This window comes from Acanthaster planci, linkage group LG18 (assembly GCF_054643075.1).
Source record: "Acanthaster planci isolate LZ-2023a linkage group LG18, COTS_SCS, whole genome shotgun sequence".
NCBI lineage: Eukaryota > Metazoa > Echinodermata > Asteroidea > Valvatida > Acanthasteridae > Acanthaster > Acanthaster planci.
Genome location: NC_141794.1, coordinates 2823087 through 2844761, shown reverse-complemented (window position 1 = coordinate 2844761; position 21675 = coordinate 2823087). Strand labels below are relative to the sequence as shown.

At 43.1% G+C, this 21675-nt stretch overlaps 3 protein-coding genes across 3 annotated transcripts in view; 2 read left to right on the top strand and 1 right to left on the bottom strand.

The window, feature by feature from the left end:
* The first annotated feature begins 148 nt into the window (after positions 1–148).
* On the top strand, positions 149–9790 carry LOC110978002 (uncharacterized). Its single transcript, XM_022232617.2, has 5 exons — positions 149–776; positions 4535–4722; positions 5959–6099; positions 6664–6739; positions 8275–9790. The coding sequence occupies exons 1-5, from the start codon at positions 675–677 to the stop codon at positions 8386–8388; spliced, it is 621 nt and encodes a 206-aa protein (XP_022088309.2). The 5' UTR covers positions 149–674; the 3' UTR covers positions 8389–9790.
* Positions 9779–19581, bottom strand: LOC110980003 (monocarboxylate transporter 12-like). Its single transcript, XM_087148570.1, has 6 exons — positions 19244–19581; positions 13814–14116; positions 12618–13021; positions 11926–12151; positions 11104–11247; positions 9779–10589 (listed from the first exon to the last, which is right to left on the bottom strand). Exons 2-6 carry the CDS (start codon positions 14013–14015, stop codon positions 10312–10314), a joined length of 1254 nt encoding a protein of 417 aa, XP_087004696.1. The 5' UTR covers positions 14016–14116; positions 19244–19581; the 3' UTR covers positions 9779–10311.
* Positions 15514–21675, top strand: part of LOC110980437 (monocarboxylate transporter 13-like) — a 20660-nt gene continuing 14498 nt past the window's right edge. Inside the window, exon 1 of the mRNA XM_087148567.1 lies at positions 15514–15649. Coding sequence (XP_087004693.1) covers positions 15529–15649 — 121 coding nt within the window. The 5' untranslated portion in view covers positions 15514–15528. The remainder of the gene's footprint in view (positions 15650–21675) is intronic.

Genomic DNA, 21675 nt, shown 5'->3' with positions numbered 1-21675 from the left:
AAAGATGCTTGTCTCGTCTTACGCAGCACCTATGAGCCAAACCCTAAAGGATCGACCTCGAGGTCATGTGAAGAAGTCGCCGGAAATTGGCGAATGCTGTCCCTAGGTCCAAGGCTAGGCATTGCACAGGGAGCCGCGCCGGGATATGACTCACAACTCAGTTAGAAGGGGGCACAATCGCTTGCACTTGTAACCTTCTTACGCTCATGCAACCCGCTGCCGAATGTATCGATATCGGAGAGTCAACTGTAGGGGATCGATTGTCGCCTTGGACTTAATTTTGGCGTTTTTGTTCGCCAGACGTACATGGGCATGGCCAGGCGACCAAATTGAAAAACGGCTAACCGTAACCCAGCTGTAAAAGCATAGGACGCAATACCATTCGTAGAATAAAAACATGACAGCTTTATGGAATCGATACCAGACGTCAAGAGGGCTCTAATTCCAATCGGTGTCGATCCTATTGAGGCTTTCAGCGCCATAAATATAGCGTTTCCTTGCCTGTGCATCTTTGGGGTCGATTACTCAACGATCATCATACGATCTCAGGCTAAATATATCGTCTTATGCCCACATTTTGGACACCTCTGTAAGTTGGGAGCGGCTACGAGCGAAGGCACCGGATTTCGCATCACAGGTTGTCCAACCTAAGAAGGGACGGGCCTTGACGAGATATGGCTCTCTTGTACTACGTTCTCGGAATAGCGGAGGTGGCCCTGTTGATCATGGCTATATCGTCTGGAATCGTCGTGTCGGTTCTTGTTGGCCGGCAGACTGTAAGTTGCTCTGACATTGCATTCCTCAAGTCTACCATGTTGTCTCTTTTTCTTCCTTGAAGACAGCCCTTCTGTTTATTTATACGCGTCCATCGAGGATGCAGAATCGAGGAGCTATTTGTGGGTGAAAGGTCCTCGCTTGCTGACCTGGCCTCGGGTGAAAACTTTAAACTTACGAAATCAATGAGAGGCATTGCCGAAAGTTCAAATTCTAGCACAAGAAGTAAACTTACCGAGAAACCAATGGCAAGTCCTCGATGCACGAATTTGGTTTAATAAAGCTGAAGATGTCATGATCTACGACGACAGGGTTCCTGGGGCATTGTTCGGGACAGTCCTGGTATCTGTGAATGTTTTCTGAAACTTTTGAAGGCGTTGCAGAAACAAATGAACATGCTTACTCTTTTGGCCTTATATTTTACTCCCTACTATCTGCAAGCCGCAAAACCGGGAAAGAAAGGTTGTCCCCGACACTGGTAATGTTATTGCTGTGGAACTGTTCCTTATTCACAAGAAAAAAATCTCCCCCAAAACATTGATTTTTTTCGCAACTTGCGGAAAAGCCAGAAATTAAATTCCAAATTATATTCCATAAAACTTACTTCCAAGAAATGACCGTCTAGGCCTAAGCCTATGTGTCCTTTTCCAGCCCCTTTCCTTCTAAGCATTCGTCTTTCAGCGGAAAGCTAATTTCCTCAGGATATTGGAAGGAACCGGTCAGTCATTTAACAAAGCCCGTAGGAGCCATTTACCAGCAACAATGACCCGGTATAGGCAAAGGTTCAACAGCACAAGCATTCCCATATACGGGGGGTCGAAACCACCACCCCCCCGACAAAAAAATTAACAAAGTAACAATAAAAATAACTAATGTAAGCGCTCCAATACCATTGTAAACAATGTATGTCACGTATAATTTTTCATCTCCATGTTGTTGTTGTTGGTGGTGTTGGTGTTGTTGTTGTTGTTGTTGTTGCTGTTGTTGGTGTTGTTGTTGTTGGTGGTGGTGGTGGTGTTGTTGTTGGTGTTGTTGTTGTTTGTTGTTGTTGTTGGTGTTGTTTGTTGTTGTTGTTGGTGATGTTGTTGTTGTTGTTGTTGTTGTTGTTGTTGTTGTTGTTGTTGTTGTTGTTGTTGTTGTTGTTGTTGTGGTGGTGGTGGTGGTGGTGGTGGTGGTCGTGGTGGTGGTCGTGGTGGTGGTGGTCTCTGTTCTTATTGACTCTGTACACTAAAGATGACAATGACAGACGCAAGGAAGCTTTGGCACAGCTGGAAAGACACCGTCGATCGTAATTAATTTAAGTCGGTGTTTTGAGCGGTCCCAGATTGTCTGTCATAACAGTTATTAGTAAGCATTGCTCACCGACATGAGTCACAGTGTTGTGTGCCATTTACATCGTAGCCGTCTTTTGGGATAACTGGCTAACTTCTCGATTTGCCCAGGAGCTGAATGGCTGTTGTGGCTGCAACAGATGGCTAAGGTCTTGTTTTTGGGATTAGAATTTAGAGTATGGGGGCGAGTGGTGTCTATGAATAAACATTGCTACTACAAAACACAGCTAATTCATTTCAGTTATTATAACTGATGTTTCATCACAGTGAATTCTTAAAGCATGAATACACGGGATTCGAATCTTTTCCAGTCTTCGGCCGTGGCAAGAATAACGCAATTGCAAAATCAAAGTAAAAAAAAAAGTCAAGTGAAGCGCCATGAATTTCATTCGGTAGTTCACTGGCAGGAAGAATTTGATTAAGTTGGTTCTGGTATGCTCATAACATTACATCCTGAACTTCGTATGGTGACTACAAATAAAGTGAGCAGCTCGTTTTAGAAGCCGCATGACGTGTTTTATCTCCTAGCTGAAACCAATCGCTGAATATCACCAGCACGTGGTGAGACTTTGGGAGCTTTGCTGATGTCTTGCAAAGTTCTGACGGCTAAGCATATCTTACAAAATCCATGATTTTACTCGCAGGCTGCCGTAAAAGGTTTGCCATTCATTCAGTGGGCAAAACCGTTCACCACCGATGAGCCCTCGTTTTTGTTCAGTGTACTTGAACTATTATATCGGTAGTGTCTGTAGTTACACCCTAAGTTTGTATTACATTTTCACTGTATTTATAAGGTTTAAAAGGTATTCACCGCGCTCTAAAAACACCTGGGTCAGACTGACCCGGAATCGGGGTCCCATTGAGCCTGACCCTTTTCCGCGTCAAATTGTGACCTGTTTTGGGTCATATTTGACCCAGATTCCGGGTCAGTCTGACCCCAAGTGTTTTTAGAGTGTGGAGATGGGTACTTTTTGGATCATGGTGTAGCATGTTATTTTGCATGATGTTGTCTGAGGCAGTTAAAGACCTCCTCAGTGATTTACATAAATATTGCAACAGCAGCACAAGTTCTTTTTCAGAGGAAATACTCATTTTCCACTGAGATCAAAATCCAGGATAGCATGTAAAGTAAGCCCCGCGTGCTCTTTATATATCTACAGCAGGGGTTAATGTTACATTTTCCTCACTGATTTCGTCAATAGTTCGGTTACTAATAAGCCTGTTCGGCATTTCAACACTGAGTCCATGCTCAGAATATAGTGCGTCGTAGGTCATTCGAAAACATCAGAGGCGAGCGCGCGCGGTCGGCTTGATCAGCTCGGCAGTGCACCATAGAGATCTTACTGCCGCACACCAACTCACAAGCAAGGAACACTTCCTGGCTGGTATACGTCAGGTGTTTATTCTCGAATGACCTTACCAAACTGGCCATCTGTTTTTCTGCTCTCAGAATAGTAGAGATTAAAGCAGATTTTAAACGTCTTTGTAACATGCAATTTTCGACTTTTCTACTACCTGAAAAACAGAATAAAAATTTTCTTGAAATGCATTTTTTCCATTTGTCGTGTACGTCGTGTTAGGCCGTCAAAATGGCCCCGGGGAGCAATTTTGACAGATACGCAACACTTGGCGAAAGTACTGGCGCATTATAGAAAGGCGCCTTTATGTGTCCGTAGCGAAGAAACGTACGAACGCATCATGTATGCAACGCATCGAAAAGACATACACAATGGAAAAGGCGCTTGTAGTAACATCTGTTTTCCAGGCAGCAGCACAGTAGAACGAACAGTTGCCAAAACGTTCAATCCACTTGTCTGCTTGCCCTAAATGGGAAAAAGCATATGGCCACTTTTCAGCCCTCTTAGCAAAATCTGCTTTTCCGGTTTCCCACAAGCAGCTAACGAGCGGTTGTTAGAACACTCATCCAATTTCCCGTTTTTGCTTTGTTTTTGAAAAACAAAAAGCAGATGGCCACTTTTCACCCGCCATGGAAGATAGGAAAGTAAAATCTGCTTTTCTTGTAGCAGAAAAGGCAAAAAGTAAGAAAAATGCATTACAACAAAATATTCATTCAGGTAGCAGCAAAGTGGAAAATTGCATGCTACAAAGACATATTTTTTTTTATTTTATTTGATCTGAATGAACCAACTGAGCTTAATACGGCCGTTTCACAAGAGTGCGCCACTAAGAGTTTGCAACGCGTTGGCCAATCACAAGGCGCGAAATCTGTTCACCAAATGCGCGTTTGGAAAGGGTCGACATATCTCGCGTTCTGATTGGCCAACATGCTGCAGCTGCACACTCTAGGTGGCGCACTATTGTGAATCGCCCGTGTGGGTAATAAGCAGAAAATGAGAGGGCCAAGATGTACGAGGAAAAGCATGATGTGCTAATCAACACTGTAACACATCTATGTGTGCTCTCGGCAGGAATCCTTCCAAGGGGACTGCCCGCTGGCCGGACAAGTTATCTGGACTTCTCAGACCAATTTCGAGCTGGGCGCCAGCGATGGCCTTCGCTGCATGTACATCGTCGGCATTCAAGCCGTCGCCGCTGCTGTAGCCTTCGTTTATGTCCTGTACAGAGTCGTCTCGCTGTGCTGTGGCCGATTTGACTTGTAGGTATCCATTTTCAATGATAATTTTGTTTCAGGGTACTGCTGTAATGAAACAAAAGCCCTCCGCCAAATGCAAAGGCACTGTGACGCATAGAGTACCGAAGTGAATACGTCACGCGCACAATTAGTGTGTAAAAGGCTTGAGCGCGTGAACCAGCGCGTGAATCAACACGCGCGCGTACTCCATTCGTTTGCACTACACTTTCTGGTTCACAGTGACGTCACACTTCGGTACTCTATAGACCTAGGTGTGGAAGCCTATCCGCTCCAAGCGGAACAAAATAATGCGTCGGGGGGGGTACTCACCGCGTAGGCGCGCCATGAGGTGCGCAAGTATATGCGCGTTTGCCGCAGAGCACGCTGAGTACGCGTAACTAATTTACTCCGATTTGTATGGTCTCTGCGTATGCGCAGAACGCGTGCAAGAACCCGCTTGTAACCGCCTGCCTTTCTTTTCCCCGATTGGGGGTGTACATCAGCTCAGGGCGGATAGAGGGAGAATGACGACAGTCTCCAGGTGGTGGACCAAAATCTGAAATGATACCCCTGGCAAAACCATGCAGAATCAGATAAGGACTGAAAACCAAGTGCACATGCTGAACTCAGCTGGATACGAACCTGGGGCACAGAGATCAAAGGAGAGAAAATTTCACACTGCAACAGGTTGACCAGCCAAGTAATGTGTTTCAAAGGAAACGTAGTGATTACAAGCCAGAAAATCTCGTCGTCGGGAGTCGTTCATTGAAAACATTTCTGCCCGACGGCCATCTCGAAAGTATGACTGAGTCAACCAATCCCAGCTCTGGGTTCAGCTGCGGTTGGTGGTCACACAATTGAAACGCAATTTTAAGCACTAAAGACGCCTAACCGCAGACTACCAAGCGAAGTATAGTGACTGATTCCACCTGGGTCTCTAGTGTACCCCAAATTTTTGAAGATGAGAATAGGAAGAAACATTCAGGTCACAAACGAAAATAAAAAGCGTTGAGCTCATTTTAACAGGTTTCTATTGCAATAATGGCTGTTAGTTTTTAATTATTCTCCCCCATGAAGATTCAAATTTCGAATTCCACAGACACCTTTGCTAGAATACTTCATAGTGACTTGAAGCTGCGAGCCATCACGAAGTGTTTGAGTCCTCTCTAGGACAGCAGAGCGACTAGTAATGGAGTGCATCGATCCACACTGGTATAATTCTCATGTCGGTTGGTGTCACGTTTTTTTTTGGCCACACAGCTCCATTATGCGAATCATCTGTGTCCCCCTCTACAGCATCATGGCCATCCTGATCCTGGGAGAGGCTGCCGTCGTGTCCCACGGGCTCAACGCGCTCTGCGACGGCTTCCGCTCCCTGCAAGTTGTGACCGCCAACTATGAGTGAGTAAAAGCACTCCCTCATCGGTTGAAAACAGTCATACCGGCGGGAATATTCATTTGGTTGGTATGGCGACCGCAACGCTTGCATTTTATGCCAGTATTTGTTAGTGAGCCAGCGAAATGCAGTTGCCATCAAAAAGAGCCTTTATTGCTCCCGCTGGGTGGGGGGGGATAGTGTCGGGGGGTCAACTGACGACAGAACGTAAGATATGTGTTATGAACATGTTTTTACATCTTGGATCCGTCTGTAGGCACTCTTGGGTTCAGTAGTTTAAGCCCCGTTTGCATGGCCAGTCTGGTTTTCATGAAAGGCAAGTTCGGTCGAGAACAAAGCAGGCGCACGGGTGCATATGTTTGGCTGCTCTGGAAGGGGCATACTATCAGGCACGGGTACTGTTGTTCCCGAATGACCTCGCAGGAATGTTTCTGGGAAGCTACGGTTTCACATGCCTTCGACAAGAATGGAATCGAGAAGTAGACGGTATTTTGAAACTACCAAGCTCTCACAAATGCAGCTGCACTGACCTGATTGCGTTACTCCATTTCTTCTCTGCATACTCAAAGCTGTGAGCTGTTTCAACAGGTCAACTGGCACATTTACGATGGATCCGGTTTCTATGAGGACTTCTCAAAAGCAGAGGTGAGAACTGAACCATCATGCACATATTCTATTAACTCAAGGTCTCGATGCTGTGCCATCATCGCTGCTCATTAAAGTTACTTTTGAAATCGAGTCCAGGCACGTGCACCAAAAAAAAAAACCAGTTGCAAGGCATGTTTTTAACTGTTTGAAGTTACCCAATAGAGCCTGAAAGTAAAAGGTCATGCTGCGAGCTTCTGGAACCCTCGTGCAGTCTGCCTATGGGGATTTTACATTGGGCAGACCTACCTATCTCGTTCAATAATTGTTGCAAGAGTAATTCCTATTAGTCAAAACCACCCCACGAAACACTCATGTTGGAATTTTTACCTTTGTTCCTCAAGTAATATTTTGGAAAAGTCACTTGGAGATGATTAAAAACGACCTTTCTAGTCCGGCGATATCGTACCTAGGTCTCCTTGTTCATTCCCCATGCTTTCGTAAAAAAAAAAAAAACCGAGATTGTACACCGTTGCAAAGCTTCACCTACCTGCAGTCGATGGGTTCCAGATTCCGTTGAGTTGTTATCAGCGAAAGGTTAGATAAGAGATTAGAATCTTTCCTAAAATTAGAATATTGCGTTATTACCTTTGATCTGTTTTTATTACGGCTTTTACCGACAGACAACCATAAAATTTCAAAATGAAAATGTTTATCTGCGTACGAGACTGCCGCATTGCACTGTTCTTCATGAATTTTAGATTTTCGGAAGTGATGGGCCAATTTCTGGCAGGAAATTTCTCTTTTAGGTGATTTTTCAGTTTTTATAAATTGATGTACTAGCCAATATTTTTCAAAGCCCCTTTTCCGAGTTGGATATTTTTAGAAGAAGCTGAACAAAAAAATATTGCAAATTCTTAAATCTTTGCACGATATTTTTCCTATCCAAGGGTTCCGGAAGCGCGCCATCAGGGGTCAACTTTCAGGATCTATGGGTTTTCACAGCAGTGCGCCTCCAAGAGTTTGCCACGCAATGGCCAATTTGCCAACGCGTTGCAAAATCTTGGGGGCAAAGTATTAAGGCCGTGCCCGACTTAGGCCTACCTGGCTGAAGTTGCATATAATATACGCGCACTTATGGAAACCACTGGCTAACAACCTCACATGTGGTTTTTCCCCCAGCCGTATAGTCAAATAGTTCGCATTTGGGTGCAGTCAATTTAATAATCGGTCAAGATATTGACACCCTGATCCATTTGTTCCGTGGCCGACTAATAACATCCAGTGCTTTCATCATCAATCATTGGAAAGAGGTCGTGCATGGCCCTCATCAGGTCTACTCAAGTGTATCCCTGTAGAACAAAATTACAGCCAAAAATGGCTGCCATGCTTGTAATTCTTTAGTAGAGCCATTTGGTCAGTCAGTCCGTTGATTGATCTCCCGTCCTTTTACCAATGAGTCGCTCAATCAATTGGTTTTTCTCAAACACCCTTTCAGTCTGACACCGGTCCAACATTCCCGGTGAAGGAGAGCCATTTTCACGCTTTATTGTTGTTAATTGATTTGAAGAATATTTCTCTCAATTTCTCCGCAGAAATCTGGTTGGGTGTCGTTTCTCGCCTGGGTATCTTTGGTCGCTGTGGGTGTGCTGCACTGTGTAGCTGAAAGACCCGAAAGCGGATTTACTCCACCAAACAATGCAAAATAAAGTCCCAAGAACAGGGAATTAAAGGATAAGGTCAAAAGTAAATTTCCATTCTTTACTATTAACACCATTTTTGTCTATTACCCAGGAGAATTTCTTTCCTACAAAAAAGTGGCTTGAATTACGAGTCGCGATATATGCAATGTAAAATACTTTTGGAGGACCGTACGATCGTATTACTGACTGGCACATCGCCTACTAGTAAAATTGTTTCAGGAAAGAGCTTTCTTTACTTGTGAATTATTTGGACTGTAGAAATTACGAATCCTGAAATGGCTTTTAAAATACGGGCGGTTCACAATAGTGCGCCACCAGGAGTTTGAAACACGTTGGCCAATCATCACGCGTGCAATTTGTCGACTTTTTCTAAACGCACATTTGGTCGATAAATTTTGGTCATTGTGATTGGCCAACGCGTTGCAGACTCTTGGTGGCTCACTTTTGTGAAACGGCCGTATTGCTGACAGCTAAAGTGCGTGGATTCGAGTCTTAAAGCGGAGGGACAAGGATCATGAAATACATTCTGTCTCGAACACTGCGTCGATATTTTGGCAATTATGATTTTTTTTTCGAATGATCTTATAAAACAACCTGAAAGCCACTGAATCCAGAGATCAGTTCGATTCAGAAGAGCGAGCTTGAATTCGACATATCTGGTGTCAAAACGCACTTTGTCCACACGTTATTGGCCGAGTTTACACCATTTAGCAAGCACGAAAACACTTATCGGCATTTTCAAGGCTGGGTACAGGAGCCCGCCTCATAGCATAAATTCTGTTGGTTGGTACAACAAATTTCATAGCAATAACCAGCAACACAACGTTCAGTACAAATCTCTAATAAGCTTGTTTAAAATTCACCAGGCCTTGGGCTAACTTCCCTCCTGTAATTACACAGACTGCACTGTAGTGTGCAATAAGCACTTTCAACGTATAATTATCCACAAAGAAGTTGGCACATTTCTTGCTCCACCAGTGCAGCCTGTACAGGGATATTCTTGACAAGGTATGCAAGATACAAAGCAACTCTATTGGAAAAGTATTTCAACAATTCACCCGCACTTCAAGCAAAATAGCATTGATAATCATGCATTCGTCTATTGGTTTGGGGGTAAAGGGGAAACTTTACTGTTGGATGCTATACTTGTACGAAACGATGTATGTAATCCAGAAAATAGGCCATAAGTGTATCATCATAAATTGTCAGGTATAGAACATTTTATTTGGCAATTTAAGAAGTATTTTTTCCACACAAATAAAAGTTACTGTAGCGGAATAACAAGGCGAGTAAGGTATTGTGCATGGCATAATTATCGTTTTTAATATGTGGAACGATTTAATCTGTATAACGGGCACTTCCAACATGCCCACAAATAAAAATTATTTCATGATGTAAAACTGGTAAATGATTGTCTCTATCGGTTCTTGATATGCTGTTCCCACTGGTCTTAACAGAATGACGTAGCCAACAAAAAATAAGTATTCGATTTCGGTTCTCTGAAATAATTTCAAAATTACAAAAGATAAAATGCGATTGAGGCACATCTTTTTGTCTATAAACAAAACCACGTTTTAAAAAATTGCAAAATGAGCCAGTTCGATATTTCAAAAAAGCAAGGTCATCCAGGAACAAAGCACGCTCGCGAATCTGCATAGGCCGCGCCACTGATCTCCATTAATTAGATAGGTCTGACATCGGACGCGCTTCATTTTGGGCATGCGCTGTAGGAATACCAAACTGGCTCATTGCATACGTAACGTGCGCACGTAATGAGATGGCACAAGACATAAACCCGCTTCTCGGTGCTTAGCAGTAGACAAATGTGGACCTCTGTTTTCACCATAATTAATGTTATCGAGTACCGAAGTGTGACGCCATTTTGAACAAGGAAGTGTCAACCTTGTTCCAGTGGGTACGATCTTCCTTTCAAATTTGAGCGGTGTCTTTGGACCCAGTCTGGATCACTCGGAGTTCCACCAAACTCGTGGATCTTGCGTTGGTCCATCTGGCATTCGGTCCACTCTTCGGCGGTTCGGCCCCCTGCGGTACCTGTCGGCCTTCAGGCCGGCACAGACGCCTTCGGATGTACGCCCGGATCTTGTCCTTACCCGGGATCAGCAACATCAAGAGGTCGGAGGTCACGAAACACGCCACAAGGACGACGAGACTCCACGTGTAGTCGCCCTTCAGCTCGAAGAGAAAACCTGCAGACGACGTTGAAAAATATTAATCAAGCAATCTTAATCATGTTAAATGGGGGCAGAAAGCACACAGTGTTGGTCGAGGATACCGTGCATGATAAGGGGCCGATGGGTACCCCCCACATGTCCAATACCTATACACACTCTAGACTATTGTTACCTAACACATCCTGCCTAGAAGTCTGTAAAGAATTCATGAGATTCCGATCAAACAATGACCACCACAAAGGTGGGGACGGAGGCTGTCTCCGCCCCATATCTTGCATCATATGTGGTCGAGTCCACCACAAGCCCCCAAGAACGCCGCAAGTCCACAGCATCTTGTGTTCATTTTAACACCACAGTTTGGGCAGTGTTATGACATTTCAACAGTTACCAGTCTCTCGAGATAGTTTGGAAATCATGGAGCCTCTTTTTCCCCAGCCGGTGATGATTTAAGAATGGAAACCTAATTTAACTTCCTTTTAATCAATGATATTTTTAAGTTAACATCGCTGCAGATAAGTTTTGGATCTACCTGTGATTGGTGAGCCGATCAAAACTCCCAAGCCGAATCCCACCATTGATACTGCAGTGGCTACTCGGGAGCCGTAGCCGCAGAACAGTTCGTCGCTGGCTGAGAGGTTAGTTCCGTAGATTCCGCTGCGGCAGATGCCCCAAGCTATCGACAAAGAGAAGAACTTGCTCAATGCTTCCAGAGCTATGTGGCTACCTCTGTTATCAGTGCATCCCCACGTATTTATCATAGGCCCTGTAGGCCCATCTCTTCAGATAACAGATTCGGATGCAGTTCAGCCGAAAGGCAGACAAACGCCACCTCCGCCCTGCCCCCATCCCGGAAGCAAGTTTTTATAGTCCAGCTACACGTGCAAAGAGGTAGGCATCGTTGAATACCGTCCTGCTGAAGTGGCATGCAACCGGCGTTGGACACACTCGGCATGTCTTGCTAAAGTCAACTTTAACATTAGTCTTAAAATAATAATTTGTGCATACATTTCAGATCTATTTGTCGCCAGGGCCATCCTTGAAGCAATCTCATTGAATTGTTTTGCATTTTTGCCTGGGCGTGCTTGTCGGCGGCGAACTAAGAAAAGCAAAGATGTCATTTCTGAGAAACAGAAGAGTGAAATAAACATCCCACTCGTTTCGAATTTTTCTTCTTTGAACGTCCTTTTAACTATTTTGTTATAATTTTATTATCCAATCTGAATTAAATTTAAGTGGATTTAATTTAATAATGGGCCATGTGGATTTTTGTTTACAGGTTTTTGCTCTTGCAAAGTCTTACTACCAAGAGAACATTCAAAAATGAAAATAGACGGAGCAGGTCCACACCTACCAGTCGACAGGGCAATTATGTGTCCGAATGTCGAACAAACCAGCAGGAAGCCCGACACGATGGCGCCGCCCATTGAGCTGGCAGCGATTAAGTACAGCTTCCTGGCTGGAAGGCGGTCACCGAAAATGACGAAGAGGATTTTGAAGGCGACCTCCGCTGCGCCGAAAATCAACAGAGCAATGGACATCTGACTGACTGACAACCCTAGCCCAGCCATAAAACTAGACTGTCAGGAGAAGAGAAAACAATTTAAAAGGGGTTCACACTGAGAACAAAAAGAAATATACGTGTATTCTACAGTTTTATATTACAGACCGATTACTAATCAAAACTCTTTACTTCTTTCTCGAGAGCACTCGAAGACAGCACTAGGCCTTGAGCAGAAGCACCCCCTCATCGATTGAAATGAGCTATGTTGGTCGGGAGTGTTCATTTTGCTGGTAGCGACGCGACCGTGACGCATGCATTTCAATGTCGTTTTTGTAACCAGCAAAGCGGAGTTCCGACCAAAGCTGGCGCTAGGAAAATAATTGCACACTCTGCTTGTCTAGCTCGGGCTTATACGGTACTGATCAGAGTAATCACGGACGAAGAAGATCTTCCTCGGACAGGCGAAATTGAAGACGTTCCTATTAGACCTGTTCACATTCAGCTGAGAGATCGATCGAAGTTTCGTAAATGACGGTACTTACGTAATTGACAATGACGAAGGACCATCCCATCTGGGCGAATGTTAAAGACGATACGAATAACCAGATATCTACATTCAGAAAAGGATTAGGTAGCATGGCAGTGTCGGCTTGGCAGCGGCTGCCGTCGTTGTCGTCATTCGTCGGGTCATGACACTTTAATTTGTCAGTTTCAAGGTCCTCGTTTTCATCTTCAGACCCTTCTCTGTTTTCTCCCACGGCGGGGGACGGACAGTCCTTTCCGGCTTCCTCCTCTGCCATCTCCGGCCTTGTCCTCGGAGACTTTATGAGGGGCAACGAGGCCGCCACTCCGAGGACTAAATTGGTACCGCTGATGATTCTTAGGCAGTTCCTCCAACCTAATATCACACTCAGGGCGTTCATCAGTGGTCCCATCAGCATGATGCCTCGAGAAAAAATATCAAACCACCCTAACGTTGCAGCCTATAGGTCAGTTCCAATACGGGCGTTTAACAAGAGTGCGCCTCCAAGAGTTTGCAACGCGTTGACCAATCACAGTGCGCGAAACTCACAGTGCGCAACAGACTTTACGCACTGTGATTGGCCAACGCGTTGCAAACTCTCGAAGGCTCACTATTGTGAATCGCCCGTATTAGCCAGTACTGGGGACATTTACATTGCATTTTTCTGTACTCCATCAATAGTTTACTTAAAAAGGTGGAAGTTGGTCAGTATCCCTAATTAATTTTGACTTAATGCTTTTGGTGCTTCTTTTTTATTTTTTTTTTATTTTTCCCTCCTGGATGCATCGTAAAAAATGCGAATGTATAGAGCATTTGTCTAAGGTGCATGGATACTGAAACCGTCCGTTTTGCACTTTTCTTATGCAAGCTGCGACCTACCTCACGTGAGATACCTTCTAAGGTACTAAGCCTATATACTTAATCCAGTTTTCAAATAAAAAAAATCATATAATCGATTTGCCCAAAATTTGGCAAACTGGCTGGCCTAAAATCGTCAAAGTGATCATCCCAACACACCGAAAACCCCAACTTCGTTTTGTAAAACGGGTGTAACGATGTTATCAGCAGATCATCGTTGTTTTTTTGCAAAAGCGTTGGTTTGTATTCGACATAGGAGAACACTGTGGGCACAGGGTCTATCACGCCCCCCCCCCTTTTTAGTAAAACGGTGCGTTTCTGACAAACAAGGATGAAATAACGATGGCAGTATTTTACCAACGGAACAAAACGTTAAGGCGATCCCAGTCGCTCGACAGCGGTTCTTGCCGTGACTCGAGACGCAGCCCAGCAACGCGCTCCCTGCGGCGCAGTAGGCGAAGTTGCAGCCTAAGCCCACCAGCAGTCCGAAGGTTAGGAAGCCGTAGTCAAGCGAGGAGATGAAGGAAGTGGACAGGTAGCCGACCGCCTGCAAGAGCATGCCGACTAGGGCCAGCCGGGTGTTGCCCAACCTGGAGCCCAGGACCACGGCCAGAGGGGACGCCACGCAGTAGAGGGTAGCGGCCAGGGAGCCCACCCAACCTGGAGATGTGCATGAAGCGCGGAAAGAGGGAGAAAGGGGTTACTGGAAACCAGCGATTGAAAACAGGTTTGAATGGGATAGGAAAGTACACCTGCGAGGATTTACGAAGACACCTTCTAGCTGAACCATGCATCCTGAAAATCTCCGTTGAAACAAAAAAACTAAAAATCCACAATTGACCGACTTTACCTGATCTATAATCGACGAAACAGATTAACTAGAACCCATAAATACACCATGTACACAGTATTTTTTTGCATTTAGGCTGGAGTCCCTGCTCTATGCTACGCTTTTGTGCATCCTTTTGGGAAGGGGGAAATGCAATAGACCCCCAAATCACCTTTCTCTCATTATTTAGAAATGAAATTGCTGAGGATGTGCCCTTATACCCTCAATGCAATACATCGGACGCCGGCAAAAATAACAATGGGCGTGCACGGAATAGAAAACAACCGGTACACAGTGAAATGTGCCCAGGTTCCCGGATCTTGACATTCGTGGTTACGGTGTAGAGTGCTCCTTTTTGAAATTCCTCCTCAAAGTAAACAAAGAGGACATTGTAGTTGTAGAGGATGCCTGCTACCGAGAAATAATGGAAGCAAACAGCGGCAATGATGACAATTTTCCACAGTCGTTCTGATGCCATTTTGTGGTCTGTGTTACGGCGATGGTTGCGTGGGACCGTATTTTAACCGCGGCTGTGGGAAAAAAAGAGGTGGTTTGTTACAACACTGTGCCTCGCAGGGCTGAGTGGTCGCAATGCGTTTCCAGCATTATTAAAGGCCGTTTCTTACTTCACGCGAATTCGAAAGCGAAGCAAATTTGACGTCATGATATGCATTCAACTTTTAGGAATTCACAACGCGAATGACTGATCTGACGTCACAGATTCGCGTGAATAAATGTGCATATCTTGCCCAGAGAACTTACAACCTACATGCATGTTAGAGATACAAACAGTATATTAAGGTTTATCAATTACATAACTGGGTTTAATTAATACACGCGTAAATACTGATTCGACAGTGGTTTGTCTTTGTTATTCGTTCTTTGTTGAAAAATATATGTCTATGTTTTGCATGTGTAAATCTAATCCAAACAGTTTACACTTTTTTTGGCATGGGCGGAGATTTCTTGTCACATGGGGGAGGGTGATTTCGTAATCATCCATCGAGCTCAGCAAGCGTGCCTCCATCTCAGGTGAGATCTTAACGCTGGTAGGTGCGGAGTCCGAGTCAGTGGGGCAGGCTACGGATGCACATAAAATCAGTGACTTGAAAAGTGATGGGAGGATGAATAAACTGGGGTCACCATTTTTTTTTATCCCAATATTAACCCCAATGATGAGGACAACGTGTTTCAACTTGAATGTTAACGGTTAACGGTGTTTATTTAGAAATAATCATCATTTATGTGGGGATCCACATTATTTACAATAATATCGTTGACATCATGCCCCAGAGGGCGCCCTTGCCAAACGTCCTCTTCTCCACAATCCACGACGAAGCGCACTGTTGGGTCGAACCAAACGGGTAAATTACTCCTTTTGTTTTCTTTACAAATTGTAACATGGGTATAATTAGTTGATAATTAACATCTTATATGATCAAGGAATTGACTGGGGTAGATAATTAGTATCAGATTCAACAGATCATGAGGGTTTTATGGACATAATTTCGTCGCTTCATTCATGCTGTTTTGGGTGTGTGAGCGACAACTGTGCACAGCTATGCTTAATACACAGTACATCACGCACTTGCTTAGTGCACGCACGATCGCATGTGGAAACTTTTAGTGACCTCACTTCACGTCCATGGCAACCAAGTTCAGTGTATTGTGGTGCGCACTGATCCATTTAAAACCGGCGTCTGTACAAATGACTGTGAAACATGATTATGGATATGTGCATTTTGGTCTTATACAAATGTCATGTCATTACATCTATGTACTCAATACATGTATGTACCGTTCTGCCTGCATTGAAGGCAGGAGTCCCACAAGTGTTGGGTGAGGTAAAAGATATTAACCCTAACCCTCCTCAATCCTTCACCTGTTGGAGGACTGAGGAGTGTTAGGGTTAAGTTATGTCGAGCGCATGCATACATAAACACGCTAGTACATGCATCATTAGCAACTTTAACATGATTATAAACATTGTGAATTTTATTTATTCATTTAATTATTTAATATCATGTAACTATTTTCCAGGGACTTACGAGACTTTAGAGGGACTTAAGAGACCTCAGTGATCTTAACGGATCAACACATGACTTCAGGAACTTCAGAGACATTTAAGGGTTATACTGATGAATCAGAATATTTCGATTGGGAATTTTACACGAGAATAAATCAAGAAGACGGACCCAAGGTATTGCTGTCCTGGTGTCATTTATTCGGAGTCCTCTTACCGGAGGACACACGTCCTCCAACACTGAGGAAGACTTCACAGCTTCTTCACCCCGAGGGACGCTGCCGCCGGGCGTCGCCTGCAAGCTTACATTTATAACCCAGTTTGCTGCTGCTGTCACACCTTCATTTAGGACAGGAAATGAATATCGGTTTCTTTCATGATAACGCATGCCAGGGACTTGTACATGTGTGGTATTGACCGTGTGCAGTCGCCCGGGCCGTAAAGCATGCACCCGTAACTGTAACGCGAAAGAACGAAAACTCATGTTGTCCAGCTGCTTGTCCTCATCATAGTGTTCAAGTTCTAAGGGTGAAAAGCAATATCGTGATCCCAATTGTTTGCCCTGAATTATTCCAAGAAATACAGGTGAAAAGTAATGCATATAGTTGCTTTTCCTTAATTGATATACTGACAATAATTATGATTCCTAACCCAGTTTACATCTTTTTTTTCCTATTGATACTGAAAAGGTGGTTTCTGGCCCAATTGATAAATCTCTTTCCAAGACCCAGAGCACAGACTTTGTGAGTGAGCCTGCAGAGAGCTTGCTCACAGGCACATTCCGCCTGGAACTCTCCCCCCCCCTCTTGACGTAGTCTTTCAGGGAAGAGTCATATTATACGGTAGCCTACTTCTCTTCAGACCACACAGTCTGTCTGTTTTGTTTTCCTGTATTAACCCTACCGGTCCTCAATCCTCTAACTTCATTGTGATATTGACAATACCCTAGGGGGTAGGGTTAAGGGTAACATGGATGCAAATCCGAAGGGAGGGGGGTATAATATCCCCCACACTTTTTGGGGGGTGGGCTACTGAATCATTCCCCCTCCCCCCACTTTTTTGTGATGAGATTTTAAATTTCAAAATCGTCATCCCCCCACCTATCCAACACAGTTGTACACCACTGAAAGGTAACCACGAAAACTGCAATTCACCGGGGGGGGGTCTGAAGTAATAGTAGGGTTCTTTGGCCACTTGGCCAAACGGATACAGATTCGAATTTTGAATGTGATATATGGTTTTAAATTGCTTGCTCCTAAATCGCTCACCTGAAACTACACATTGTCTCTGTAGTGTGCTTATGTATGTTTTTTTAAATCTGTGTTCTCTGTACTCTCAAATTCCATGCCAGTTTAATTTTTAGTGCATGTTTTTGGCATGAGAACAATGCTAATCAATGCAAGGGATATTTCCCCCTCCAGGAAAAAAAAGATTAAGCAAAGAATCAAAGCGGGTCCATGCTTGTACGTTTTAGATGACTTCAGTGATAAAAAACTGCAACGCAGCACTTTGCACTTAAAAAGATACCTGTTGTTATTACAGCTTTGTAGACCAACTCCTGGTCCAACAGTTTTAGAAGTTTTGAAAATGTGAACTATGATTGTGTTTAGTGTGTAATAAATCATGCTGTATATTCATTACTAAATCATGTCTGCATTGTGTCTGTATTTTGAGGACTGTCATTCTAAACAGAATGCTTACTTGGAGTCTTTCTCCCTCTCTTGACAGTTGACTTCTGTATTAACGACAAGTTTTGTACACAGACGTACACAGGCTAACAATATTTGATTAATAGATAACCCAAGTTATATGATAGGCGTTGTGTCAATCTGTACCTTACGACTGTCAGAAAGTCGTATACCCTGTAGCCTTAAGGCATTTATCATTAGCCGTTATCTTTTTCAGCTAGTGCACTTGTCAGCACTGAGCTGACATGCTCATCGCACATTGACACCACTTGAGCTGGATATAACCAGTGCAAATTGAAGCACAGAAAGTGACCTGTAATAGTTATCTTGCAGCCATCTTATAGCAACTCAAATAGATCCAGTCAAAGGCCTCAATTCAATGCAGTAGGTTTGTTTTTCTTTGTTATTCCGCATTAGATTTTCTAGATGCGTACAACCATGCGTGTGAATAGATATAAATGCAGGCTTAGGTAACACGTGCATGGAGTGTCCAGTTATACCATGCTACAATGGTCCAATCACACAACACTGTTTGCCTATTACTTGAAGGTATTTTCTTTTCTTTTCTTTTGTTTTCTTTTCTTTTGCTTAATTCTGAGAATGGGTTAAATTACCCCTTGAAGATTTTCTACAAGAAGAGTAGAGAAAGACATGGAATACTTCCTTCATGCTTTACAATGTTTTCTTGTGACTTCTTGCGCCAACAGGCTCTGGGAAGTTTGCGCACATTCAATATGCAAATTAATACTGGCAAGAATGTAGGTGATCAGAATACCCAATAGGCAGCTAATGACCAACGCCTTGACAAACGTCTATACTTTCTTATGGTTTTTATCATCCTTTTCCCTGAAATTGAAATTCATGTAGGAAGTCGCAGAGGATGGACGTGCTGTCCCCGCCAATGGGCAAGCTCGAGTGACGACTATAGTCAACTAAGTTCGACTAATATTTCACCCGAACGATGGATGGTTTGGACGGTCTATGCAAAATAGGCCCACCGGTTGGAGGTTTTGTGAACAAAATACGCCGAGTTGGACGCCAGAAGTCCCAAACTCGCGAGTTATGAAAATATCTCCACCCAAACAGCAGTTATTGACGTCAATGATCGTATACTAAATAACATGGACTTTGGTGAGGTAACAGCCTCCGTATTTTTAGCTCTCAAGAATTAAGGCCATCGACACCAAGGACCACAAACTTCACAGAGGGGTTTCACGGTCTATGAATTTAAATGGTTTGACTCCTACCTTTCACATACAAAACAGGCCACGCAAACCGACGGCATCTCTTCCCTCGCTGATGTGACTATCGGGGTTCCCCAAGGATCAATCCTGGGACCTCTTCTTTTAATTTTCCCTCATGTGTTACTTGCCCAGATTCCAAAGTTAGCCCGTACGCAGATGGTACGGTGACTATGACTGAAGGCATCTCACCGCCTTATATTGAACGTGATGTGGCAATAACAATCAACAAAGTGTCCCAATGGCTCACTGAACACCAACTTACCCTAAATGTGAGCAAAACAAAGTATGAACTTTGGAACTCGCCAACGGCTATCTACATTTACCAAAGTCCAGGTTGCTATTGATAGGTAGCACTGTTATTGAGCGAGTTATTATCTGAGATGAGCAACTGACATGGGCTGACCACATAGATCACCTTGCCAACGAAATCTCACAGAGAAGAGGGTTTCTTCGACGAACGGCAAAATCTAGTCTTTCTAATTTTATATTTAAGATGTTAAGTTCCGCTATGGTGCTGCCGCTATATTTCATTACTGTGATGTGGTTTGGTCCAATTGTACTCACTCTCATTCGGACAAGTTGATCAAATTACATAATCGTCTTGCCAGACTGATTCCTAATGCTCATCCTCGTAACTTGTATCAGTGATCTTCATCAGGCACTCTCTTGGTCACCATTGCCATCTCTCTGGGAACGTCATCGAATGTGTGAGGTGTATACATATCACAATAATACTTAATACTCGTTTTGAAATGCCATTTCCTTCTGCTAATACTCGATCCAAGTCTAATGGGTTATTACGCCTCGGTAATGTTCCCAGGACGATGCCGATAGACATACGTTTCAATAGTATGGAACCCTAGGATGAAACCATTAACTTTAGCTCAGCGGCAAGCCAAATCTCTTTAAAAGTTTTTAAATGTCTTTTTAATTAATACATTTTATTACTTATAGATAGCAATTTTAAGTTTGTTATTTTTTTCTGACATTCTAGTCCAGTTTTACTTTAAAGAACATTTTCAACATTTATATTTCTTGTCTCATTATATGTTAAGGGAACCATGCATTATCTTTTCATTTTTACACTTCATGCACTTAATTTCTGTTTTATCTACCTTGGTCGTTTCAGTTTCTGGGTCCTTCTTTTAGTCTTTTTTAAGTGTCTTAATTTCAACATTGTAAAGGTTTCCATCTTCTCTGTAATCAGTGCTTTTTCCTTGCAGTCATTTAATTTAATTTTAAGTTTTTTGAATAGCTAACTTAATTCCACTCGCTGCATTACGTTAATATCTGATAATCGAAGCAACTGCATCTGTTTGAAGTTACACTTGCTATTTCCTTTCCACGACATCTCCCTTGCATTGAGCACTTCAGTTGACCATATTACTTTATACTCTACTTTTTACTCCTATGTTTACAGTTTTATGTATTTAAGAACTGTATATTTTTGTTCTATTCTATAATAAGCTAGAAATAGTAATCGCTACTATTTTTCATATTATTACTAACAGGGCCTCCGTGGTTATTAGTTTCTTAATTGGTATATGGACCAATGGTCCTATCACTCCATGTTTGCCAGTTACTTAGACAGTAAGCGGTTTTCTGTCCTACGAGTGTGCGACAATGGCGCAAAGTACACAAATATATCTCGAGGGAATGAAATCATCATTTCTAGGGAACGAATTAGCATATTTCGGAGGAATGAAATATTAATCCGAGGGGACGTAATTGTGTCTCGAGGAAACGAAATCTCTTATTTCGAGGGAACGAAATATCTTATTTCGAGGGAATGAAATAATGTTTCGAGAGAACGAAATAATGTTTCGAGAGAACGAAATAATGTTTGGAGAGAACGAAATAATGTTTCGAGAGAACGAAATAATGTTTCGAGAGAACGAAATAATGTTTCGAGAGAACGAAATAATATTTCGAGAGAACGAAATAATGTTTCGAGAGAACGAAATAATGTTTCAAGAGAACGAAATAATATTTCGAGAGAACGAAATAATGCTCCGAGAGAACGAAGTAATGTTTCGAGAGAACGAAATAATGTTTCGAGAGAACGAAATAATGCTCCGAAAGAACGAAATAATGTTTCGAGAGAACGAAATAATATTTCGAGAGAACGAAATAATATTTCGAGAGAACGAAATAATGTTTCGAGAGAACGAAATAATATTTCGAGAGAACGAAATAATATTTCGAGAGAACAAATAATGCTCCGAGAGAACGAAATAATGTTTCGAGAGAACGAAATAATGTTTCGAGAAGAAATAATATTTCGAGAGAACAAATGATATTTCGAGGGATTGAAATTATTTCGTGGGAACAAAATAAAAAAAAAAGTCTCATTTTGCCTGCCCCCTAGAGGCTCCGTAGGTGTTAGTCCGCATGAATAGTATGAACTGGGGAACTGACTCGCTTCACGGTTTTAT

Bases quoted from the DNA above. Each gene is read 5' to 3' on its own strand.
- LOC110978002 (XM_022232617.2), top strand. From the start codon at position 675: ATGGCTCTCTTGTACTACGTTCTCGGAATAGCGGAGGTGGCCCTGTTG. The intron at 777-4,534 runs GTAAGTTGCTCT...TGCTCTCGGCAG, and splicing joins TTCTTGTTGGCCGGCAGACT to GAATCCTTCCAAGGGGACTG. The intron at 6,740-8,274 runs GTGAGAACTGAA...ATTTCTCCGCAG, and splicing joins AGGACTTCTCAAAAGCAGAG to AAATCTGGTTGGGTGTCGTT.
- LOC110980003 (XM_087148570.1), bottom strand. From the start codon at position 14,015: ATGCTCTTGCAGGCGGTCGGCTACCTGTCCACTTCCTTCATCTCCTCG. The intron at 12,152-12,617 runs GTAAGTACCGTC...TTCTCCTGACAG, and splicing joins CCTTCGTCATTGTCAATTAC to TCTAGTTTTATGGCTGGGCT. The intron at 11,248-11,925 runs GTAGGTGTGGAC...CTTTGTCGATAG, and splicing joins CATAATTGCCCTGTCGACTG to CTTGGGGCATCTGCCGCAGC.